Here is a 20744-nt window from a genome sequence, read left to right as displayed (position 1 = left end):
CAACTGGAGAAAACTTCTTACCACATCTTATCCCAGATGATTTTTTGTTTGTTTTGTTCCAAGGTGGGGTCTCTCTACATAGCCCTGGCTGTCCTGGACTTACTCTGTAGACCAGGCTGGCCTCAAACTCACAAAGGTCCACATGCCTCTTCCTGCCAAGTACTGAGGTTAAAGGCCTAAGCTGCCATGCCCAGGAAATATTATTTTATTTTTATCACTGTTTTCTAGGACAAGAAGCCTGACAAAGAGGAGCATAATACAATGTTTAAACAGAAAGTTAGCCCTGCTGAAGAACAAGAAGTCATGAGACCACCAAAGAAAAGGTGCACTGTGAACATGATGTCAAATAAATCTTTTGAAGCCTCTGACAAGGCAAAGGGAGAAGGTAAATACACCATTGTTGGGTAGACGGATACTGGCCATATTTAAAAGTTAAAGAAAACACATGTGAAATAATGAAAGTGATACGAGTTGCTTCAGGGAGATCAGTGGGTCCAAAACAGCTCCTTGTAGCTAGTGTAAGACAAGCTCTAAGAGAGGCGAATGTTCCTCCCACCTGGCCCTGCGTCTCCTTCACCTATCCTCTCCTTTCCTCCATATTATAATGCTGTGTGGATTCCTGTCTTCTGTGTCATCAACACTGCTGAAAAGTGTTGTGGACATGTCTGCAATGGTCAGGAATGACATTCACTCCTCAGCAGCTTCTGATGCAGACAGCCATCCCTTTATTCATGACAAGTTTGTGTATGTGTGTGTGTGTTTTGCCTGCATGTGTATCTATGTACCACTTGTGTACCTGTTGATCACAAAAGCTAGAAGAGGGCATGGGATTCCCTGGGACCGGAGTTGCAGATGGTTGTGAACTGCAGTGTGAATGTTGAGACTCAAACCTCTGTTCTGTGGAAGGGTAGCCAGTATTGTTAACCACTGAACAACATCCTCAGCCCCAACTTCCTGGGATGTTTGTTCTCTAGAATATGCTTCAGTTTTGTTTTGTTTTGGTTTGTTTTTTCCCCCCCTCTGGATGAGGCTTCCTCAATTGTTTTCCTTCTCTTTATCTTCTTATCTGGCTAAATCATGTAACATTTTCTAACTCAGGCCATTGAAATCTTTTGTGTTTGTTCACTCTGCCATGATTAATTCCCACAGAGCATAAAAAAAAGTAAGTGTTTTCTGCTCAGTCTCCTTTCCATCTTTACCCACTTCCTAACAACCTCTCTCACCTGGCAGCCAGGGTAAGGATATCAGTAGGTAAATATAGTAGGCCATATTCATGCTGGGAAAAAAAAAAGCAAAGGGAACAAATCCATTTTGTGTCTCCAAGCATGCAAGATAAAACCTGACTCCTGTCCCTGATCCATCAGACTCTGCTTCCTTCACCCTACAATTATCTGGGTCCCAGTGGTCACCTTCAGACTTCTGTGTATATTGTTGACTACACAAATCCTATGTCCCATTCCCCAGCTCTCTCTAGACCCTGGTCTTTTTTCTCCACATCTACAAAGGCTGCCTCTGTCTCTTCCTCTGTTTTGCTCAGAGGACCCCTCCCAGAAGGGAAATCCAAGCTGGTGGCCCTGTAAGCACCCTCTGTTGCTTCCTTTCACATGTCTGTTCGTTTCTTCCCCAACATGAAAACACCAGAGTGTGTGATTCCTCTCTGATGTCTCCATGACACTGTGAATTCCTAGGAGAAGGGTAGTACCTGTGTTTGGCATTCACTGTTTATGCCTAGCACCTGGTAGGTGCTGGGTAGAACAGAACACAATGACACAAAAGTGTCAAAAGGAAAGGGGAAAGAACTTGCCTTGGCAAAAAAGTAAAAGATGAGTAGAGTCTCCTATAGATGCAGAGTTTTAGTGAAGGTGTGTACAATGCATTCACACATCTTGTGACACCTTCATCTTTTCAACTTGTAAAGTCTATCAAGACGACACTAAGCTATGAGTACCAGGGATCTATGTTGTTTTTTCATTGTCCTGTCCAACTAGTTTGTGCAAATGATTATGGAGTCACAAGGTAGGCTTTTTTTTTTTTTCTGTGTCCTGGGGTCAGTCTGTCATGGTTGAGATTCCTCTCTGCTGTACTCTCCTCTGAAATAAATTTAGATCCTGATCAGCATGGGAGCGCTCATACGGAGGCATGGAGCCCACCTAGTTCACAGCTCAGTCTCTTACTTTGCTTTCCAGGTGCTACTGTCAGCCAGGAAGCCCAGGTGGGGACGTTGCCAGGTAGTTCTAATGACTACTCACAAAAATGTGCTCAAAGCCAGCGTAAGCCTGTGGCAGGAGAGGCCGTTCTCCCCAGTCCAGAAGATTCTCCACCTGACCACTCTCTTCATCGCAAAGATGATGATGACGTCACTGTTACAGGGGGAAGTGTTAGCAGTGCTCACTCCGCAGGCACTGTCAATGCCCCGGTAATGCCTTCAGCAGAATCTGGGCCCTCTGCGTCCCTGCCGAGCCCAAATGTAACTAACCATGAAATAAAATGTGCCCTGATGACGGAAATCCGACGATATGGACGACGTAAGTACTCAAAGAATGGTTAGTAACAGAGACAAGGCAGTTGTCTCCAGTTGTATGATTAGAATAACCTGAAACTGCCTCCAGAGAGAGAGAGAGAGCCTTTGCCACAACCAAGCCTTTCTATAGAGTTCCGCGCAGTCGCTCTTTGACTAAAATATCTCAGTAGACTCCATCTTTCATCTGTATTGTCACTTCGTTATTGCTCACAAGAATTGTGTCAGTGTCTGTGCATAGGATACCTACCATTTAACATTCTTGACCAGGAAGCATACTACTGAGGAACACAGAGATTCACCCAGATCCTGTTCTATTTCATTTCTAAGAAATGCTGAAGTATTCTTATATTCTCTTCAGAATATGGAAAGATTTTCAAGATTCTTGAAGAAGTGCCAGGGCCTCTGGAGGTCAGGATACAGTTTGTCGAGTTCACCATCAAGGAAGCGGCAAGGTGGGTGCACAGAGGGACTACACATCTTCTTCCAGCTCTTGGGTCACTGCAGTGGTTGGGTGAGGGCTGGGGCAGTGCCTGCCTTGAGTTTCCTTAGTCCCCGGCATTATAGTTAAGGCTAGTGGCACAACCATTGAGGTTGATGTCACCTGTGTTTAACACAGCCTTGCAGGCTCACTCATCTCTCCTTTGATACTGCAGTCTGATATGGGCTCTGATCCTTAGCAGATACCCTTCATATGGGCTAGAGCACCTGGTACCTGGGATGCACTCACTATTACCACAGATGTGGTGAGCCGTTGCTTTGGATCACACAGCACTTCCTCCAACACGAGTTTTCTGGGTATCTTTTTTTCTTAATTTTATTTTTACATGATGTGTATATTTATTTTCAGGTTTAAAAGACACCATTTAATAAATTATCTTGAGAAGATACTGGAAAAATTAATGGCAGAAAGGTCTCTCAACAATGGTGATCTACATCCAAGCGTGTGATCCTGTTGTTACAACGGTCAGAAAGAGTCAACAATTGGTTTACTGTGTTTAGAATGTAGTAAGAGAATGCTGAAGCCCCCTGGCATGCGTTACCTCTAAGAAAACTGCCTTAAACTATTCTTAATAAAAGATGGGCTTTCACCCTATGTGTTTTGTTTGAAAGCATGACTTCTTGCTGGTTTGCTGATTCTTTTTCTCTTCCCTATACAGGCCAATGCTATTGTCTCATCAGGTAAATATCATGACAAGCCTGCATTTTGCAGACCACAAGTGTCATCACTGGTATTTAGAACTGTCACCTTTCCCAAGTATTGCTTTTGTTTGTTTTTGTTTTGTTTTGTTGGGAGTGGTTCTCACTGTATAACTCTGGCTAGCCTGGAATTCACGATGCAGAACCCACAGAGATCTACCTGCCTCTGCTTCCTGAGTGCTGGGAATACAGCCGTGCACTGCTGCCATACCTGGTATCCCAACCATCTCTTATCCCATTGTCCAGACATAGCCCCTCAAGAAGTCATGGTGCTTGGCTTAGTGAGCTGTCTCCAAGTCTTTTTAACCATCTAGGCTGAGCCATCCCATGTCCTGTGTGAACTGGGCTGCCATAAAGGCCCGTCACCTCTAATGACAAAGCACAAAGGACTCCACACCTTTCACACTGTCCTCCTTAGCCCTGGTAGTGCGTCTCACAATCATTTGATAACCAAGTCTTATACTCTGGAAATTAAAGAATCTTCCCCCATATAGTTGTTGAGTGAGAAAGATGCCGTTTCCACACTGGTGAGCTTTTATACTTCCACCTCCATGTCAATGGATTAATTTTAGGATCTCCTTTGCTAAGGTGATCTAGCAGTGTTGAAAACTGTCAGGATGAGTTTACCAGTGTCTAGTGCCATTGATCTTGGGAAGTTAGTCTTCACAGGCTAGTGTATAATCTCATCCTGTAAGTGTGGAAACCTTAAGAATATACGTGTATGGGTGTGGTCCTAGTAGCTGACAATGTTGTTTTGTATACACCCATAGGAACCTGAACTGGCCACTAATCTCAATGAGCCTGGAAGTGAGTTTTCTTGAGGTTTCCAGTCAGTCATGGCTTGACTGAAACCTCAACTTCAGTTTTTGAGACTCCCAACAGAAACCCACAGTAGGTTCTTTCACATATTTTGTTGCTTTAAGTTGTTGGGTGAGAGCAGCTTGTTATGCAACAGTGAAGAAACTAATATAGGGGCTGCCTACATGGTTTATTTTGTTTGTTTGTTTGTTTTTTGTTTTGTTTTGCTGTTGTTTTCAAGACAGAGTTTCTCTACGTAGCCTTGGTACCTACATGATTTTAGTGGTTAAAGTCACACATGATATTTAAATCTGTTTTCTTGTTTTCTTTGTCACCTCGACACAGGGAACTAAGTATACCAAAAGCCATAAATGTTAGACAAGAAAAACTTCTTTTTTTTTTCTTAGACCCTACTCCAAGCTAACATAGCCTTGCTCAAACTTTTAGCACACTACCCTGAGGTAAATTCTATATCTACTATGCCACACATAACTTGTAGCTCTGTCTCTTCCTAAATGTGTTTTTTTTTTGTTTGTTTTGTTTTGTTTTGTTTTTTAAGCCAAGATGAGGGTATTTGTTCATTTTACAAGCACTATCTTGATATGCCTTGGATTATGTGATCACTGAAGTCTCACTCATTTCAAAGGCCCTGGTTTTGTTCAGGAATTATTTCTCATGTTCTTTCTAGCAGGTATGCTGCTAGAGTATCTGGATTGGTTTCCATTTCCTGTTCAATGAGAATAATGTCACCAATGCGAAGGTGCAATGCAATATGTTGGTAATCAAGATCCTTAAGGGCTACATTACAATGTAAGCCTGAGGTAAGAAGTGATACTAGGGAGTGAAGACATGGCTCTATGAGTAAAGTGCATGCTGCACAAACATGAAAGCCTGAGTTCAAATCCCCAGAACCAACACAAAAAGCCAGGCATGCTGGCTCACACCAATTAATGCCAGTGCTGAAAACAGTGGAGACAGGAGTATCCCAGGGTCTTTCTGGCTGGCAATCTGATCTGAATTGACCAGCTCCAGGTTCAGGGAGAGATGCTGCCTCAAAAACTAAAGTGGAAAGTGACTGATTTTCATATGTGTGACACATATACACACATATGAACGTGTGTACTTTCACACATGCTTGCATATTCGAAGTGATATTATATTGGTTTTTCAAGTGAAGTCAAGCTCATCTTTGTGACAATCAGGTGCCCAGAAACATATTGATTGTAAAAACAAGGAACCCTTGTATAGAATCTCATTGGTTCTTGAAATAATCATCTGATTACAATTATTAACATTGCTGTCATTCTCTGAGATGAGTGTCTGAGGATCAACAACCTTCATTTTTGTCAGTGGCATTACAAATCACCACAATCTTTCCCTGCATGGAGTGTCATTTTTAGTTTGCTATTACTACAGTGCTAGTGGCTTCCATTTGGCCTTTTCATACTACAATAGTTCTTTCCCCATAAGTCAGAGAACCAATGTATAATATTTACCATTTGTTGACTAAGTCTATTCTAATGATAATTTTCTGAATTTCATGTTATCACTAACAGAAAGACGAGTTCAGGAACAAATCAGAGCAATGTGAGTAAAGCTGAATTATCATTTGATCTCTGCTCTGACCCAGGAGCCACCGTGACATTTTGCTTTTTCGCAAATGAGTATTACGTCAGAGATGGTATCAAATAATCTCAGAACTGTGATAACTTTGTTTCTGCTTGACTGCACTTTGGAGGTTGTGCAGATTCAACACTATTTCTGAGTGTATCTGTTACAGTTATTAACAAGTGAGTTGCCCCAGTCCTATATATATATATATTTTCTTCCTTAACAAGAGTATGTGAGACTGGGAATTATAAGGAGCTGAGGTTTTGTTTTCTACAGTCCTACAGGCTAAGAAGTCCAAGGTCAGGAGCTCACATCTGATGACGTCTTTCTTGCTGTGTAATAACATGCCAGAAGGCAGCCTCTGGCTAGACAGATTGAAAGATGGCCGACCTCACTCTATTTTATTTTACTTTATTATATTGAGACAGACTCTCATGATGTAGCCCTGGCTGGCCTAGTATTCGTGATGTGGACCAGGCTAGCCTTGAACTCACAGAAATATCCCTCCTAAATGCTGGAACTAAAGGTGTATGCTATCACACCCAGCCAACCTCATTTTAAAACAAACCTGCTTTGGTGATTACTAATTCTCTCTAACAATGACAATCCATGCATGAAGGGAGATCCCCTGTGATAGACATGTCTTAGAAGCTCTACATCTCTGGTCTGCAGATGTTGCTCAATTGTTCCAGGCCCTCATATCTATCAGCATCAAAAAAAAAAAAGTTGTGAGGTTCTACCTAAAAGTTGGGTTCTTTTAGGGCTCTATACCAATCTCTGTTAATAGCAGATGCAACCAGCAGGCTCCTTCCATACCCCTGCGCCAGAAGCATTTCTCTCCCTCAGTCTGCTCCAAACCAAAACACTGTCTGCCTCTCTGGTCTCTCCAAACAGGCCACAGGCCAACACCACACACCAAGCCACACCTTCTCTTTCTAAGCTCTCATGTTTATATTCTCAGGGCCCTAAACCACGACATTCTCCTTGCCGCATATGGAAGGCTGTTACCAGCTGGCAAAGGCCACGCCCTGCAAAAGACAATTAACAGGTGTGGACAAACCATATGCCAATTAAAATCCCACACTTGGGTCTTAAAAGACATATTTACATAACGTAATTGTTTACAAAGACACCAAAGCTTCCATTACAGGTTGGAAGCTCTAATAAGAGTTTAGGCCTTGCAAGAAAAAAATTCGTAATATCACATACAAACAACTTAATGGCCCAACTGAAAACCCTAGAAAAAAAAGAAGCAGATACACCCAAGAGGAGCAGAAGGCTGGAAATAATCAAACTCAGGGCTGAAATCAATCAATTAGAAACAAATAAAACTATTCAAAGAATCAATGAAACAAAAAGCTGGTTCTTTGAGAAAATCAACAAGATAGACAAACCCTTAGCCAAACTAACTAAAAAGCAGAGAGAATCTATCCAAATCAACAAAATCAGAGATGAAAAGGGTGACATAACTACAGACACTGAGGAAATTCAAACAATTATTAGGTCATACTACAAAAGCCTATATGCCACAAAATTTGAAAACCTAAATAAAATGGACAATTTTCTTGATAGATTCCATCTTCCAACATTAAGTCAAGATCAGGTAGAAAGACTGAATAGCCCTATATCCCCTAAGGAAATTGAGGCAGTTATTCACAGTCTCCCCTCCAAAAAAAGCCCTGGGCCAGATGGTTTCAGCGAGGAATTCTACCAGACCTTCAAAGACGTGCTAACACCAAATCTCCTCAAACTATTTCACAAAATAGAAACAGAAGGTACATTACCAAACTCATTCTATGAAGCGACAGTCACCCTGATACCTAAACCACACAAAGACCCAACAAAAAAAGAGAACTTCAGACCTATCTCTCTTACGAACATTGATACAAAAATACTCAATAAAATACTTGCAAACCGAATCCAAGAACACATCAAAGATATCATCCACCATGACCAAGTAGGCTTCATCCCAGGCATGCAAGGGTGGTTCAACATATGGAAATCCATCAATGTAATCCACCACATAAACAAATTGAAGGAGAAAAACCACATGATCATCTCCTTAGATGCTGAAAAAGCATTTGACAAAGTCCAACACCCATTCATGTTTAAAGTCTTGGAGAGATCAGGGATACAAGGCACATATCTAAACATAGTAAAGGCAATATACAGCAAGCCTAGAGCCAACATCAAACTCAATGGAGAGAAACTTAAATCAATCCCACTGAAATCAGGGACAAGACAAGGCTTCCCACTCTCTCCATACCTCTTCAACATAGTACTTGAAGTCCTAGCCAGAGCAATAAGACAACTAAAGGAGATCAAGGGGATACAAATCGGAAAAGAAGAGGTCAAAGTGTCACTATTCGCAGATGATCTGATAGTATATATGAGCGACCACAAAAATTCAACCAGAGAACTCCTCCAGCTGATAAACACCTTCAGCAAAGTGGCAGGATACAAAATCAACTCAAAAAAATCAGAAGCCCTCCTGTATGTCAAAGACAAAGGAGCCGAGAAAGAAATTAGGGAAACAACACCCTTCACAATAGCCACTAATAACATAAAGTACCTTGGGGTGACACTAACCAAGCAAGTGAATGACCTGTTTGAGAAAAACTTCAAGTCTCTGAAGAAAGAAATTGAAGAAGATCTCAGAAGATGGAAAGATCTCCCATGCTCATGGATTGGTAGGATTAACATTGTGAAAATAGCCATCCTGCCAAAAGCAATCTACAGATTCAATGCAATTCCCATCAAAATACCAACTCAATTCTTTACAGACCTCGAAAAAAAGATTCTCAGCTTCATATGGAGAAACAAATACCCAGAATCTCCAAAACAATCCTGTACAACAACAGATCATCTGGAGATATCTCCATCCCTGATCTCAAGTTGTACTACAGAGCAATAGTAATAAAAACTTCATGGCATTGGCATAAAAACAGAAAGGAGGATCAATGGAACCGCATAGAAGACCCAGAAATAAACCCACACACCTATGAATACTCGATTTTTGACAAAGAAGCCAAAACCATTCAATGGAAAAAAGATAGCATCTTCAAAAAATGGTGCTGGTCCAACTGGATATCCACATGCAGAAAAATGAAAATAGATCTATATTTATCACCCTGCACAAAACTAAAGTCCAAGTGGATCAAAGACCTCAGCATAAAACCAGATACTCTAAATCTCTTAGAAGAAAAAGTGGGGAACAGCCTAGAACTCATTGGCACAGGAGACAACTTCCTGAACAGAACACCAACAGCACAGGCTCTAAGAGCAACAATCAATAAATGGGACCTCATGAAACTGAAAAGCTTCCGTAAAGCAAAGGACACCGTCATCAAAACAAAACGACTGCCTACAGATTGGGAAAGAATCTTCACTAACCCTTTATCTGACAGAGGACTAATATCCAGTATATACAAAGAACTAAAGAAGCTGAAAAACAGCAAACCAAGTAACCCAATTAAAAAATGGGGAACAGAGATAAACAGAGAATTCTCGACAGAGGAATATCGAATGTCATAGAAACACTTAAAGAAATGCTCATTCTCATTAGCCATTAGGGAAACGCAAATCAAAACGACCCTGAGATTTCACCTTACACCCATCAGAATGGCCCAGATGAAAAACTCAAGTGACAACACATGCTGGAGAGGTTGTGGAGAAAGGGGAACCCTCCTCCACTGCTGGTGGGAATGTGAACTGGTACAAACACTCTGGAAATCTATCTGGCACTTTCTAAGACAATTAGGAATAGTGACCACCTAGAATTAAATTAAATTATAAAGAGAAATGTCTTCACCCAAAGTCTTGTACATGAACCTGCTGCCGTCTTTAAACAAAGATAACTTGTCTCCTGTGCCAATGAGTTCAAATTTCTTTGGGAAACCCTCCTTCAAGTGCTTCCTCAAGACCCAGCTATACCACTGCTAGGTATATACCCAAACTTTGCTCAAGTACACAAAAGGGATACTTGCTCAACCATGTTTATAGCAGCTTTATTTGTAATAGCCAGAACCTGGAAAGAACCCAGATGCCCATCAATGGAGGAATGGGTACAGAAATTGTGGTATTTTTACACAGTGGAATACTACTCAGCAATCAAAAAGGAGGAAATCATGAAATTTGCAGGCAAATAGTGGGATCTAGAAAAGATCATTCTGAGTGAAATATCCCAGATGGAAAAAGAAAAACATGGTATATACTCACTTATATAGACCTATAAGATATGATAAACATAATGAAATCTATACACCTAAAAAAGATAATCAAGAGAGCAGACATGGGGTAAGAGGATCAATCCTCTTTTAGAAAGACAAATGGGATGTGCATTGAACGTATGACAGGAGTCTACTGAAGGCATCTGAAAGACTCTTAACTAGCAGTGTTTTCAAAGCAAAGACTCATAACCAAACTTTTGGCAGAGTACAGGGAATCATAAGAAAGAAGGGGAGTTAGTCTGATGGGGAAAGGATAGGAGCTCCACAAGGACCCAATATATCTGGGCACAGGGTCTTTTCTGAGACTGACATTCAACCAAGGACCATGTATGGATATAACCTAGAACCTCTGCTCAGATGTAGCCTATGGTAGCTCAGTAACCAATTGGTTTCCCAAAGTGAGGGGAACAAGGACTATTTCTAATAGGAACTCAATGACTGGCTCTTTGGCCTCCCCACCCCCCAAGGGAGGAGCAGTCCTGTTAGGCCACAGAGGAGGGCTTTGCAGCCAGTCCTGAAGATACCTGATAAAACAGGATCAGATGAATGGGGAGGAGGTCCCCCCATCAGTGGACTTGGAAAGGGGTACGGTGGAGATGAGGGAGGGAGGGAGGGACTGGGAGGGAATGAGGGATCGGGCGGGACACAGCTGGGATACAGAGTTAATAAAATGTAACTGATAAGAAAAAAATAAAATTAAATAAAATAAATAATAAAAAAAAAAGAGTTTAGGCCTACAAGGCAGAGTTGGGGGTTCCTTTCTTAGAGGTCTCAGAGGAGGCCAGAAGTGTTCTCAGTATGAACCTCCAGACAGGCTGTCCCTGATTCCTCAAAACTCAGAACAGTCCACCTACCTTTACAATGCATCATTACTCCAGTAACTGATCACTGGTCCATTTGGCAAAGGTTAGGACAACAGTTAACAGAGTAATCATTTTGCAGTGTAGCGTGCATGTTCATTCCTCAAGGGCAAAGCCGCAGCAACTTCTGACAAACAGAACAGTCGTTAGAGAGGTGCCCGGGCTCTTCTTTGGAAATCATTTACAAAGTCATGTCCTCAGGACATGAGGCTAAACAGTTTTCTCCACGGTCAATTCATTCTAACATTGCAGTCTCATTTTGGCTTCAGGTGTCCTTTTTGTGAGTAGTCCAAGACCTAGCTGAGATTTGCCCTTAAGTTAGAATAAATCACCCTTGAGCTGGATTTCAGCTCACTAACTGAACAGGTTGTAAGAGGCTCCTGTAACCTCTGAAATGAAACCACTAAATCCAGAGCCTTGGTTTAATAAGCCCACATCAATGTTTAGTCTTGTTCAACATTATTTTCCTTCAACCTTCATACAACACCCTTAAAATCTATACCCACAGGAACCCTCTATAGTCCTGCCTTAAGGGGGAAGTCTTGGCGATCATTTGGTAAAATGCTGAAACTCCTCATGAGTTGTTTTGGGGGCTAGTGAGATAAAGGGGGTCAGTTGCAGCTTCTAACGAGGATCAGCAGAGCTCTGCAAAGGCCGCTAGTTCCTGTGAGATAACTACAGATTCTTCAGATGATGAAGTGACCTCCTCAGAAAAGAATCAAAGCTGCATTTCTGCTAATGAAACACTAGAATACTTCAGAGTCAAGAGTCTGAGCTACTGAAAAATGTAAATATTTTGTGCTTCATTCCAATATTTGAAACAGTAGTTCTCAACCTTCCTAATGCTGTGACCCTTTAATACATCTCCTCATCTTGTGGTGATCCCCAAACAGAAAATTATTTTCATGTCTACTTCATAACTGTAATTTTGCTACTTTTATGAATCCTGATATAAGTATTTTTGGAGACAGAGGTTTGTCAAAGTAGTCATGACCTATAGGTTGAGAACCAGTGATTTGAAGGCTATTTACTTTTTATTTAAGATTTATTTATTATGTAGACAATATTTTGCATGCATGTGTACCTGCAGGCCAGAAAAGGACACTAGATATCATTATGGATGATTATTAGCCACCATGTGGTTGCTAATAATATGCATGGTTATTAGCCACCTTGTCGAACTGAACTCAGGACCTCTGGAAGAGGAGACAGTGCTCTTAACCTCTGAGCCATCCCTTCAGCCCCTTATTTCTTTTTTTTTTTCTTTTTCATAGATTAACTTTATTTTTATTTATTTGAGTTAATTTTTGTAAATTTTTAAAGACAAAGTCTCACAGTATAGCCTTGGATGTCCTGGCACTTACTATATAGAACATTCTAGCCTTGAACTCACAGAGATCTGCCTGCCTCTACCTCCTAAATGCTGGAATTAAAAGCATGTGCCACCATACACAGCCTTAAATGTATTATTTTTAATTGGCCAGTATAATTATATTCAGTTATGATATACAATGCAAGTGTATATATGCACAGATTTGCATATTACTGATTGAAGATATAACTATTGCTTCATATATTTGAGGAGGTGTCGTAAGGACATTTAAAATCTACTCTTAAAACTGGGCCTAGTTACCAATAACTGGAACCCTGGCAACTCTGAAAGCATAAGCAGAAGGATCTCATGCTTGAGCCAGTCTGTGCTATGTAGTCAGATCCTGTCTCAAAAACATAAAAGCAAAACAAACAAACAAAAAAAAACATGCTCTCAGCAATTTTCAGGTGTATAGTACACTGTTAGTAAAATGTCTTATCACTAACTGTGGTTGCCAGGTTATATATTAGAACTCTTGCACACCTATCAAATCACCTTTGTGTGGCCTGACTAGCATCCATCCCTTGACCTGTGCCCCTCAGTCCTTAGCAACCATCATTATCTTCTTTCTGCTTCTGTGAGTTCAATGCTAGCTTTTAGTAGGATCAACATGGAAGTGATGCCATACAATATTTGTCATTCTTTTAGCACAACAGCCTTAATGTTCATTCACCATATTGTGAAAAACGACAGAATATTTTTATATAATTTTTATTTTTTATATCAATCACAGGTTATTTACTTTGTATCCCAGCCATAGCCCCATCCCTCATTCCCTCCCAATCTCACCCTTCCTCCCTCATCTCCTCCCTGCCCCTTTCCAAGTCCACTGAATATCTTTTTCTTTTCTTTTCTTTCTTTCTTTCTTTCTTTCTTTCTTTCTTTCTTTCTTTCTTTCTTTCTTTCTTTCTTTCTTTCTTTCTAGAAAGTCTCTCAACTGGTTAGCTGACATATGGTTTGCCAGTGAGCTCTTGTCTCTGTCTTCCCAACATAAGGATGACAAGCAGTCACTCCACACCTAGCTTCTTTCCATAGGTTGTAGGGAGCAAACTTCCATCCTTATGCTCACATGGCAAGCACTTTATGGACTCAGCTGTCTCTGAGCCCCATATTTGGTTTTGGTTTTGTTATTTTTTAAGTATGGGCAATTCTAATGGGTACAAAGTGAAGTTTCATTGTGATTTCATCAATTGGTTTTCATGATCTCATGTATTTCCACTCAGTGACCTAACATTAACAGGTGGCAAATTTACTTAGTGCCGTAATTCAACTGTCGGCAGAATTAAACTTGGGACTTCATTTTCTCAAAGGTCAGCTCCTGCCATCAAGAAAAGGTTCAGTTAAGTCTGTGTAGATTTTGACATGGAACTTGAAGGACGTGACCACATTATTTTCTCCCTTAAGGTGTTCAAGCAGATTCTGGGGCAAACAGTCATCAATAACCTCTTCCTTGTTTTGATATTGGTGTTCAGAGTGAGCTTGGTCTCCTGGTCTCTTGGTCTTCATTTGGTAGGTGCTTGAACTTAGGTCCTCTGGAAGAACAGCCAGTGCTCTTAACCACTGAACCATCTTTCCAGTTTCCAGTTTCAGCTTTCTTTCTGGTATCTGAGTTTGCTTTGATTTTGATGTCTTTTATCTCCCAAAGAGAATGCAAAGTCCATGAGTACAACATTCAAACCACCTGTCACTCTTCCAGTGTAACCTCTCCAGACCACACACCCTGACCAACTTATCGGTTCCTGTTTATTAAGTGGCTCTCAATCCAGGATACTCTCCTGGATTCAGCTGCTTTTTCTTACAGAGTCTTCCAGGGGGAAAGATAAAGGGCCTTAGTCTCTCCTGTTTTTCTCTTGCTGTTAAGAAATTATGACAGGGCAACAGAGATGGATCAGCAGTTAAGACATGTAACTGCTTTTATAGAGGATATGGGCTCAATTACCAAAAGCCACATAACTAACTCACAACTGACTGTAGCTCATCAGTAGCTGATGTATATTTTTGTTTTGCTCTGGTATCTTTCAAGGAATATATTTTTTTCTTTGAGAATTTTATACATGTATAGAATATATTCTAATCATTTCTGCCCCCACTCCTTCTGAACTCCTTCCAGACTCCTCCCTCTACAACTTTCTCCTGAAATCCTGTTCTCTTTTTCTTAAAATTGTTTTGGATAACTTCCTGAATACAGTTAAGTGATGTTGGTATGCTCATGGCTGTGGAACCATCCACTGGAACATAAGCAACCTACCAGTGGCCACAACCCCCAAGGAAAAGAAAAGTGATTCTCCCTTCCTTGGCACCCATCAGCTGCTACTAGCTCCTCACCTTCCCATGCTGGCATTTTGACTGGTTTGACTTTACACAGCTAACCACTGCTACGGTGAATTCATGACTGCAACAGCAACGTTAGAAGACAGCATTTTACTGCACCCTCTCTATTCACCACCTCTTAGACCTTTGTATTATTTTTCTCCTACAAATGTTCCCTCAGCCTTGGGGAAAAGGGATATAGATATCTTACTTAAGGGCTGAGGCCCCACAATAACTCATCCTCAGCACTTTGATCAGTTATGCTTCTCTGCACCAATTGCTGCCCACTGAAGAAAGAGGCTTCTCTTGCTAAGGCTGAAAGCAGCATGAAGCTATTGGTATAAATATAACTATTTAGAAGGCTGTTTGACAATATTACCAGTTAACAAAACAACTACAACAGGTTCTCTCTCCTCTATGGCCTATGATTCCTCACACACCATGGGCTTATGGTCAGGTTTACAGTCTTTATTTCTTTGTTAATAATGTCATTTTGCTCATATATCATTTCTCTGACTTTATTTTGTTGTCTCTTTGTTCTCTAATTCATGGGGTAGTTATGATGGTTATTTGTATTGTCTGACAAACAACTCTTACCTGCCTTACTTCTTTTCTTTTTTAAGTTCTGTTTTTAGAGGTTTCATTTACTGCTTTAGGAATGGAGTGTAACTCAGTTTGTGTGTTTGCCTAGTATGTGTCAAGCCTTGTGTTTGTCTTACAAGGAGAAGAGGGAGAAGATAGAGGAAGAAGAGAACAGAAAAAGAAAGGGGGAGAGACAGATAGACACTACACACACACACACACACACACACACACACACACACACACACGGGAGGGGTGCACATGCCCGTGTGCACACAGACAGACAAAAAAAAAAAGAGAAGAGGTGGCGCAACACTTTAAGTGTATCATGTCTCCCTGTTTCCCTGCCCTCATAGCTTTGTTAGAATTTCAGCATCTGAAATATTAGTTACCTCTCCAAAACTTTGTAGTCTGATGTCTTACAGGGAACGTTTTACGTAGTCATTCTGTATAGTTTCTGCAAGTCTGTCAAGCCTTTTTCTGCATCCTTTCTGGGTTTCTGAGGTCCAACACTTTTGCTGCATTCTCCCGCAGGGTTCCCCCTGGTGTCTGACTGTGGTACTGCAGCTGCGTAGATGCTGTGTTAATCCATGGTCCTGGGCCACCACCTAGTGTTCCTGTGCACTTTGATGCATGTATTTTTGTTCAGTGACATCCCTCTCTAGAACATTATTTTCACCCATTTTTAGATTCAGTCAAGACTGCTCCCCCCTTGGGGAGGTGATCAAAGACCCAGCCACTGAGTTCATGTCAGAGACAGTCCCTGTTCGGCTTAGTAGGAAGCCCATTTGGAGACAGAGCTGCCATGGGCTACATATGTACAGAGGCAGAGGAGGACAATGCAGCCAGTTCTGATGAGACCTGGTAGGCTAGGGTCAGATGGAAAGGGAGGAGGACCTCCCCTATCAGTGGACTTGGGGAAGGGGCATGAAAGAGGGGTGGGATTGGGACGGGAAGAGGGAGAGGGCTACAGCTGGGATACAAAGTGAATATATTGTTATAAATAAAAAAATTAAAAAAAAATTCAGTCTAGAGAAACTAACCCTTTGGGCAATCCTCCTTAAAAACCAGGATGTAAACTCTAGATTGTACTGCTTTACCTCCCAAATGGGAACTGGTTTTCTCCCAATTGTACCGTATTGCTCCTTGTGAGTGGGGAAGGTATTGGGAGGCGGTCTCTGATGAGAGAGAATTCCATGAACTTCCCTATTAATCTTCATTGCAGTTGCTTTATGTTCACCTGGGGTGCAGGAACCTAACTGATTTCTATATATTCAGAATAATTTTTCCTTATATTGTTCTTAATTCCACAAGTCTGGGTGAGACCTCTCTAGGACTTTCCACCCATCTTTTCGTTTTTGCTCTTTTGGTTTTTGAGATAGGGTCTAACTCAGACTGGCCTCAAAAATAGTAAGTAGCCATAAATGGCCATAAATTCAACAACCTTTCTGCCTTTACTTCCCATGTACTAGGATTACAGGTGTGCACCACCACACCCTGATCCCATTCCACAATCCTAATGATATAACCTTGTGGCAAACCGTGGCTATTAGGCTATTAAGTTGCTGAGCCTAAAAGATGGCGCCTGCCGGATGTACTGACTGCTGATAAACAAGTCCATATTTGGTCAAGGCGAGCGTGGCACTGGCCCATTGGCTGCCTGCTGCAGATCTGATGAGTGAGCGTGGTTGGCTGTGATTGGCTGATGCGGTTGCCTATATAATTGGGAAGGGCCCGGGGTACAAAGGCCTGAATAAACTGCTTGAGGAAGAGCTGATGGTTGTGTCTTCCTTGCTGGTCGAGGCGGTCGCAACATAACCTAACCTAACCAGAGAGTTTAGGTTGATGGAATTTTTGGGTCTTTTGACTTAAGAGTGTGATACTTAAATAAAATAGTAACTATCACTTACTTACTAGGAGTTCCAACTAGGAATTATTGTTTTGAACCATCAGATGAAATTTTCAGAACCATTGCATAAGATAAGATGTACTTGAGGAAGCGCTATTACTAGTTGTCTGAGAAAGCGCCAGATTGATTTCCAGAGTGTTTGTATAAGTTTACATTCCCACCAGCAGTGAAGGAGGGTTCCCCTTTCTCTACAACCTCTCCAGCATGTGTTCTCTTGAGTTTTTGATCTTAGCCATTATGATGGGTATAAGGTGAAATCTTAGGGTCATTTTGATGTGCATTTCCCTGATGGCTAATGAGGTTGAGCATTTTTTAAGTGTTTCTCTGCCATTCAATATTCCTCTGCAGAGAATTCTGTGTTTAGCTCTGTACCCCATTTTTTTAATTGGATTACTTGATTTTTTTTGCTGTTTAACTTCTTTAGTTCTTTATATATACTGGATATTAGCCCTCTGTCAGATATAGGGTTGGTGAAGATCTTTTCCCAATCTGTAGGCTGTTTTGTTCTGAGGACAGTGTCCTTTGCTTTACAAAAACTTTTCAGTTTCATGAGGTCCCATTTATTGATTGTTGCTCTTAGAGCCTGTGCTGTTGGTGTTCTGTTCAGGAAGTTGTCTCCACAAGGAGAGCAACAGAACCAAAAAATCTGAGCACAGGGATCTTTCCTGAGACTGCTATTCCAACCAAGGACTATGCATGGAGATAACCTAAGACCCCTGCACAGATGTAGCCCATGGCAGTTCAGTATCCAAGTGGGTTCCATTGTAATAGGAACAGGGACTGTCTCTCACATGAACTGATTGGCCTGCTCTTTAATTACTTCCCCCTGAGGGGGAAGCAGTATTACCAGGCCACAGAAGAAGACAATGCAGCCACTCCTGATGAGACCTAATTGACTAGGATCAGAAGGAAGGAAAAGAATTCCTCCCCTATCAGTGGACTTGGGGAGGGGTAGGCATGCAGAGGGTGGAGGAAGGGAGGGATTGGGATGGGAGGAGAAAGGGAACCACGAGGGGGGGGGGTGGAATATAAAGTGAATAAAATGTAATTAATAAAGAAAAAAATTGCCTTCCTTAGGGCAGGTAAAAAAAAAAGATAAGATGTACTGTATTTTTTAAATTTTTAAAATTTGTATTACATTTACATGTATGTGGGTGTGTGGGGGGAGAGAGAATATATGTATGCACACATAGGGATCAGAAGACAATTTTTAGATATTGGTTCTCTGCTTCCATCATATGGGTCATGGGGACTGAACTCATGTCATCAGTCTTAGCAACAGCTGCCTTTATTCCTAGAACTTTGAAGCTGGCCCTAATTATTATTTTTTGTTTCTTTTGTTTTGTTTTGTTTGTTTGTTTGTTTGTTTATACTTGTGTGGGATAGGGTACGCATGCCAGTGCATACATTCACAGAGGGCAGTTGGTGAAAATTGATGTTCTCCTACCATGTGAATCCTGGGGGCGGAATTCAGGTCATCAGGCATGAAAGTTGGCACTTTACCTGCTCAACCATCTCTCTGGACCTATATTCTAATAAGAAAAAAAGTAAAGCTCTAGTCAATGACTTCTCAGAGGGACACAGCCTATGAGAGGGACAGCTTTTCTGGCTGGCAAGTCTGTCTTCTTCTGCACTACCCTAGTCTAAGTCTTTAAATACTAGGACCACAGTTTATTCATATTGTTTCCAATGTAAATTTCACCAGAGTACCTAGCAATGGTATATCCAGACTGTGACTGATGCTTTTCTTGAAATAGGAATCATCAGTTAGGCCTGCTGTGCCATCTAATTTAGGCTGTATGACGGGAAGGTGTAAGAGATGGAAGCCCTGATCCCCCATGTGATGGGACTTGGGGAGGTAGTTAGGTTTAGATACGGACTTGTTTTCTTAGTTTCCAAGAACATTCTGTCTCCCCTCTCCAATCATGTATGGACATACACGGTCGACTGCAAGCCGAGAGAGGGCCCTTGCCTGAACTTGATCATGTTGGTTTCTTACATTGCAGGATGGTGAGAAACAGATTTATTATAATTTTATTTTGCTCAACCCAGCCAACCTATGCTATCCTGTTTTGGCAGCTCAAGCTAATACATTCTGATTATTGGATATGATTGCAGGGGAAGTTTTGCTTGACTAATTAAGGTACCAAATTGGTCAGCTCAAAGGCAAGGGGATGATGTGGGTGGACCTGATTTTCTCAAGGCAGCCCTTAAGAAGCAGAAAATTTTCCCGACCTAGAAAAAGAAGAGGTCACAGGGTGTCAAAGCTCCAGAAGGAAGCTGTGCACCACATCTTCTTCAAGGGTAAAGTGGGGTGTCTGTGGAGCTCTGCTCCTTCCCCAGCTGACAGCCAGCATGAAAACAGGGCTATCATCTTAAGAAACTAGAGCTGAATGAACACCAGCTGGAATGAGTTCCAGAGAGATACCCAGCCAATCAGAGCTCTTGGGCCAGTGACACACCCCCGCTGAGATATGATACCACCTGGCCTTTTGCCTTGTTTAAATCCGCGAATATGTGGTCATTGTTATTCAGCAGTACAAAAGGAATGCAAGTGGAGTCTACCTGCCTTGTAGTCCAAGCTGCATCTCAGGCCCAAGTTGTATTTCCTAGGCACCTGCTTATAAGGAGCAGCCCATGAGCACACAGGCACTTATGGGAATAATCACCAATGCTGTTCTCTTCTAGGGTGTAGGTAGAATATGCGGGGTTTTGCAATACTTGGCAAGTAAGTCACAGAATCACACAGCAGTGAAAAAGTTGATCCCCAGACATGTAACACCTACTCTCTATCCTTTTCAGTAGCAGAGAGAACATTCACTTGCTATTTCCATTTCAACACTGCTAGTTTCCCAGAGTGTTTGATGGATACAATTTCATTAAGTTGAAAAGATTTTAGGTGTGTGTGTGTGTGAGGGGGCTTAATACACAAATTCCATACTGTTAAGGTATTACCAGTGCATCCAGACATCGAGATGAGTTCCACTTCCTGATTAATCAGCATACCATCCTTGATTCAAAAAACCAGCAGCATGGCTGCCATCCAGAGAGACTATTTGACTACCAAGTGAGCCTGAGAGTTTACGTTCCACTCAGGTTGGAAGAAAATGTTTTGCTGGACTTTGAAAGATAAAATACATTTTTCATGACCTTTAATACACACACACACATGCTCACACACACACACATACACACACACACACACCTACATATATCCCTGAAATACACTGCAGGAACATTATTCTATTTATGTTATGTTTTTTACCTTTTTGTGTGTATGACTATGTGTGTACATTTATACACGTATGTGTGTGCAGGCCTAAGGTTGATGTCATACCTTCCTTCTCCATCATTC

At 41.4% G+C, this 20744-nt stretch overlaps 1 protein-coding gene across 1 annotated transcript; it reads left to right on the top strand.

Annotated features, from left to right (window-relative positions):
• The first annotated feature begins 261 nt into the window (after positions 1–261).
• On the top strand, positions 262–3468 carry LOC110541874 (integrator complex subunit 6-like). Its single transcript, XM_021628574.2, has 4 exons — positions 262–385; positions 2187–2525; positions 2880–2973; positions 3369–3468. Exons 1-4 carry the CDS (start codon positions 262–264, stop codon positions 3466–3468), a joined length of 657 nt encoding a protein of 218 aa, XP_021484249.2.
• The last annotated feature ends 17276 nt before the right edge of the window (positions 3469–20744 follow it).

The sequence above is a fragment of the Meriones unguiculatus genome, chromosome X (assembly GCF_030254825.1).
Source record: "Meriones unguiculatus strain TT.TT164.6M chromosome X, Bangor_MerUng_6.1, whole genome shotgun sequence".
NCBI classification, from domain to species: domain Eukaryota; kingdom Metazoa; phylum Chordata; class Mammalia; order Rodentia; family Muridae; genus Meriones; species Meriones unguiculatus.
Note: the sequence above shows the minus strand (reverse complement) of the source record. Positions and strands in the feature narration are given on the sequence as shown.

Bases quoted from the DNA above. Each gene is read 5' to 3' on its own strand.
- LOC110541874 (XM_021628574.2), top strand. From the start codon at position 262: ATGTTTAAACAGAAAGTTAGCCCTGCTGAAGAACAAGAAGTCATGAGA. The intron at 386-2,186 runs GTAAATACACCA...TTTGCTTTCCAG, and splicing joins TGACAAGGCAAAGGGAGAAG to GTGCTACTGTCAGCCAGGAA. The intron at 2,526-2,879 runs GTAAGTACTCAA...TATTCTCTTCAG, and splicing joins AATCCGACGATATGGACGAC to AATATGGAAAGATTTTCAAG.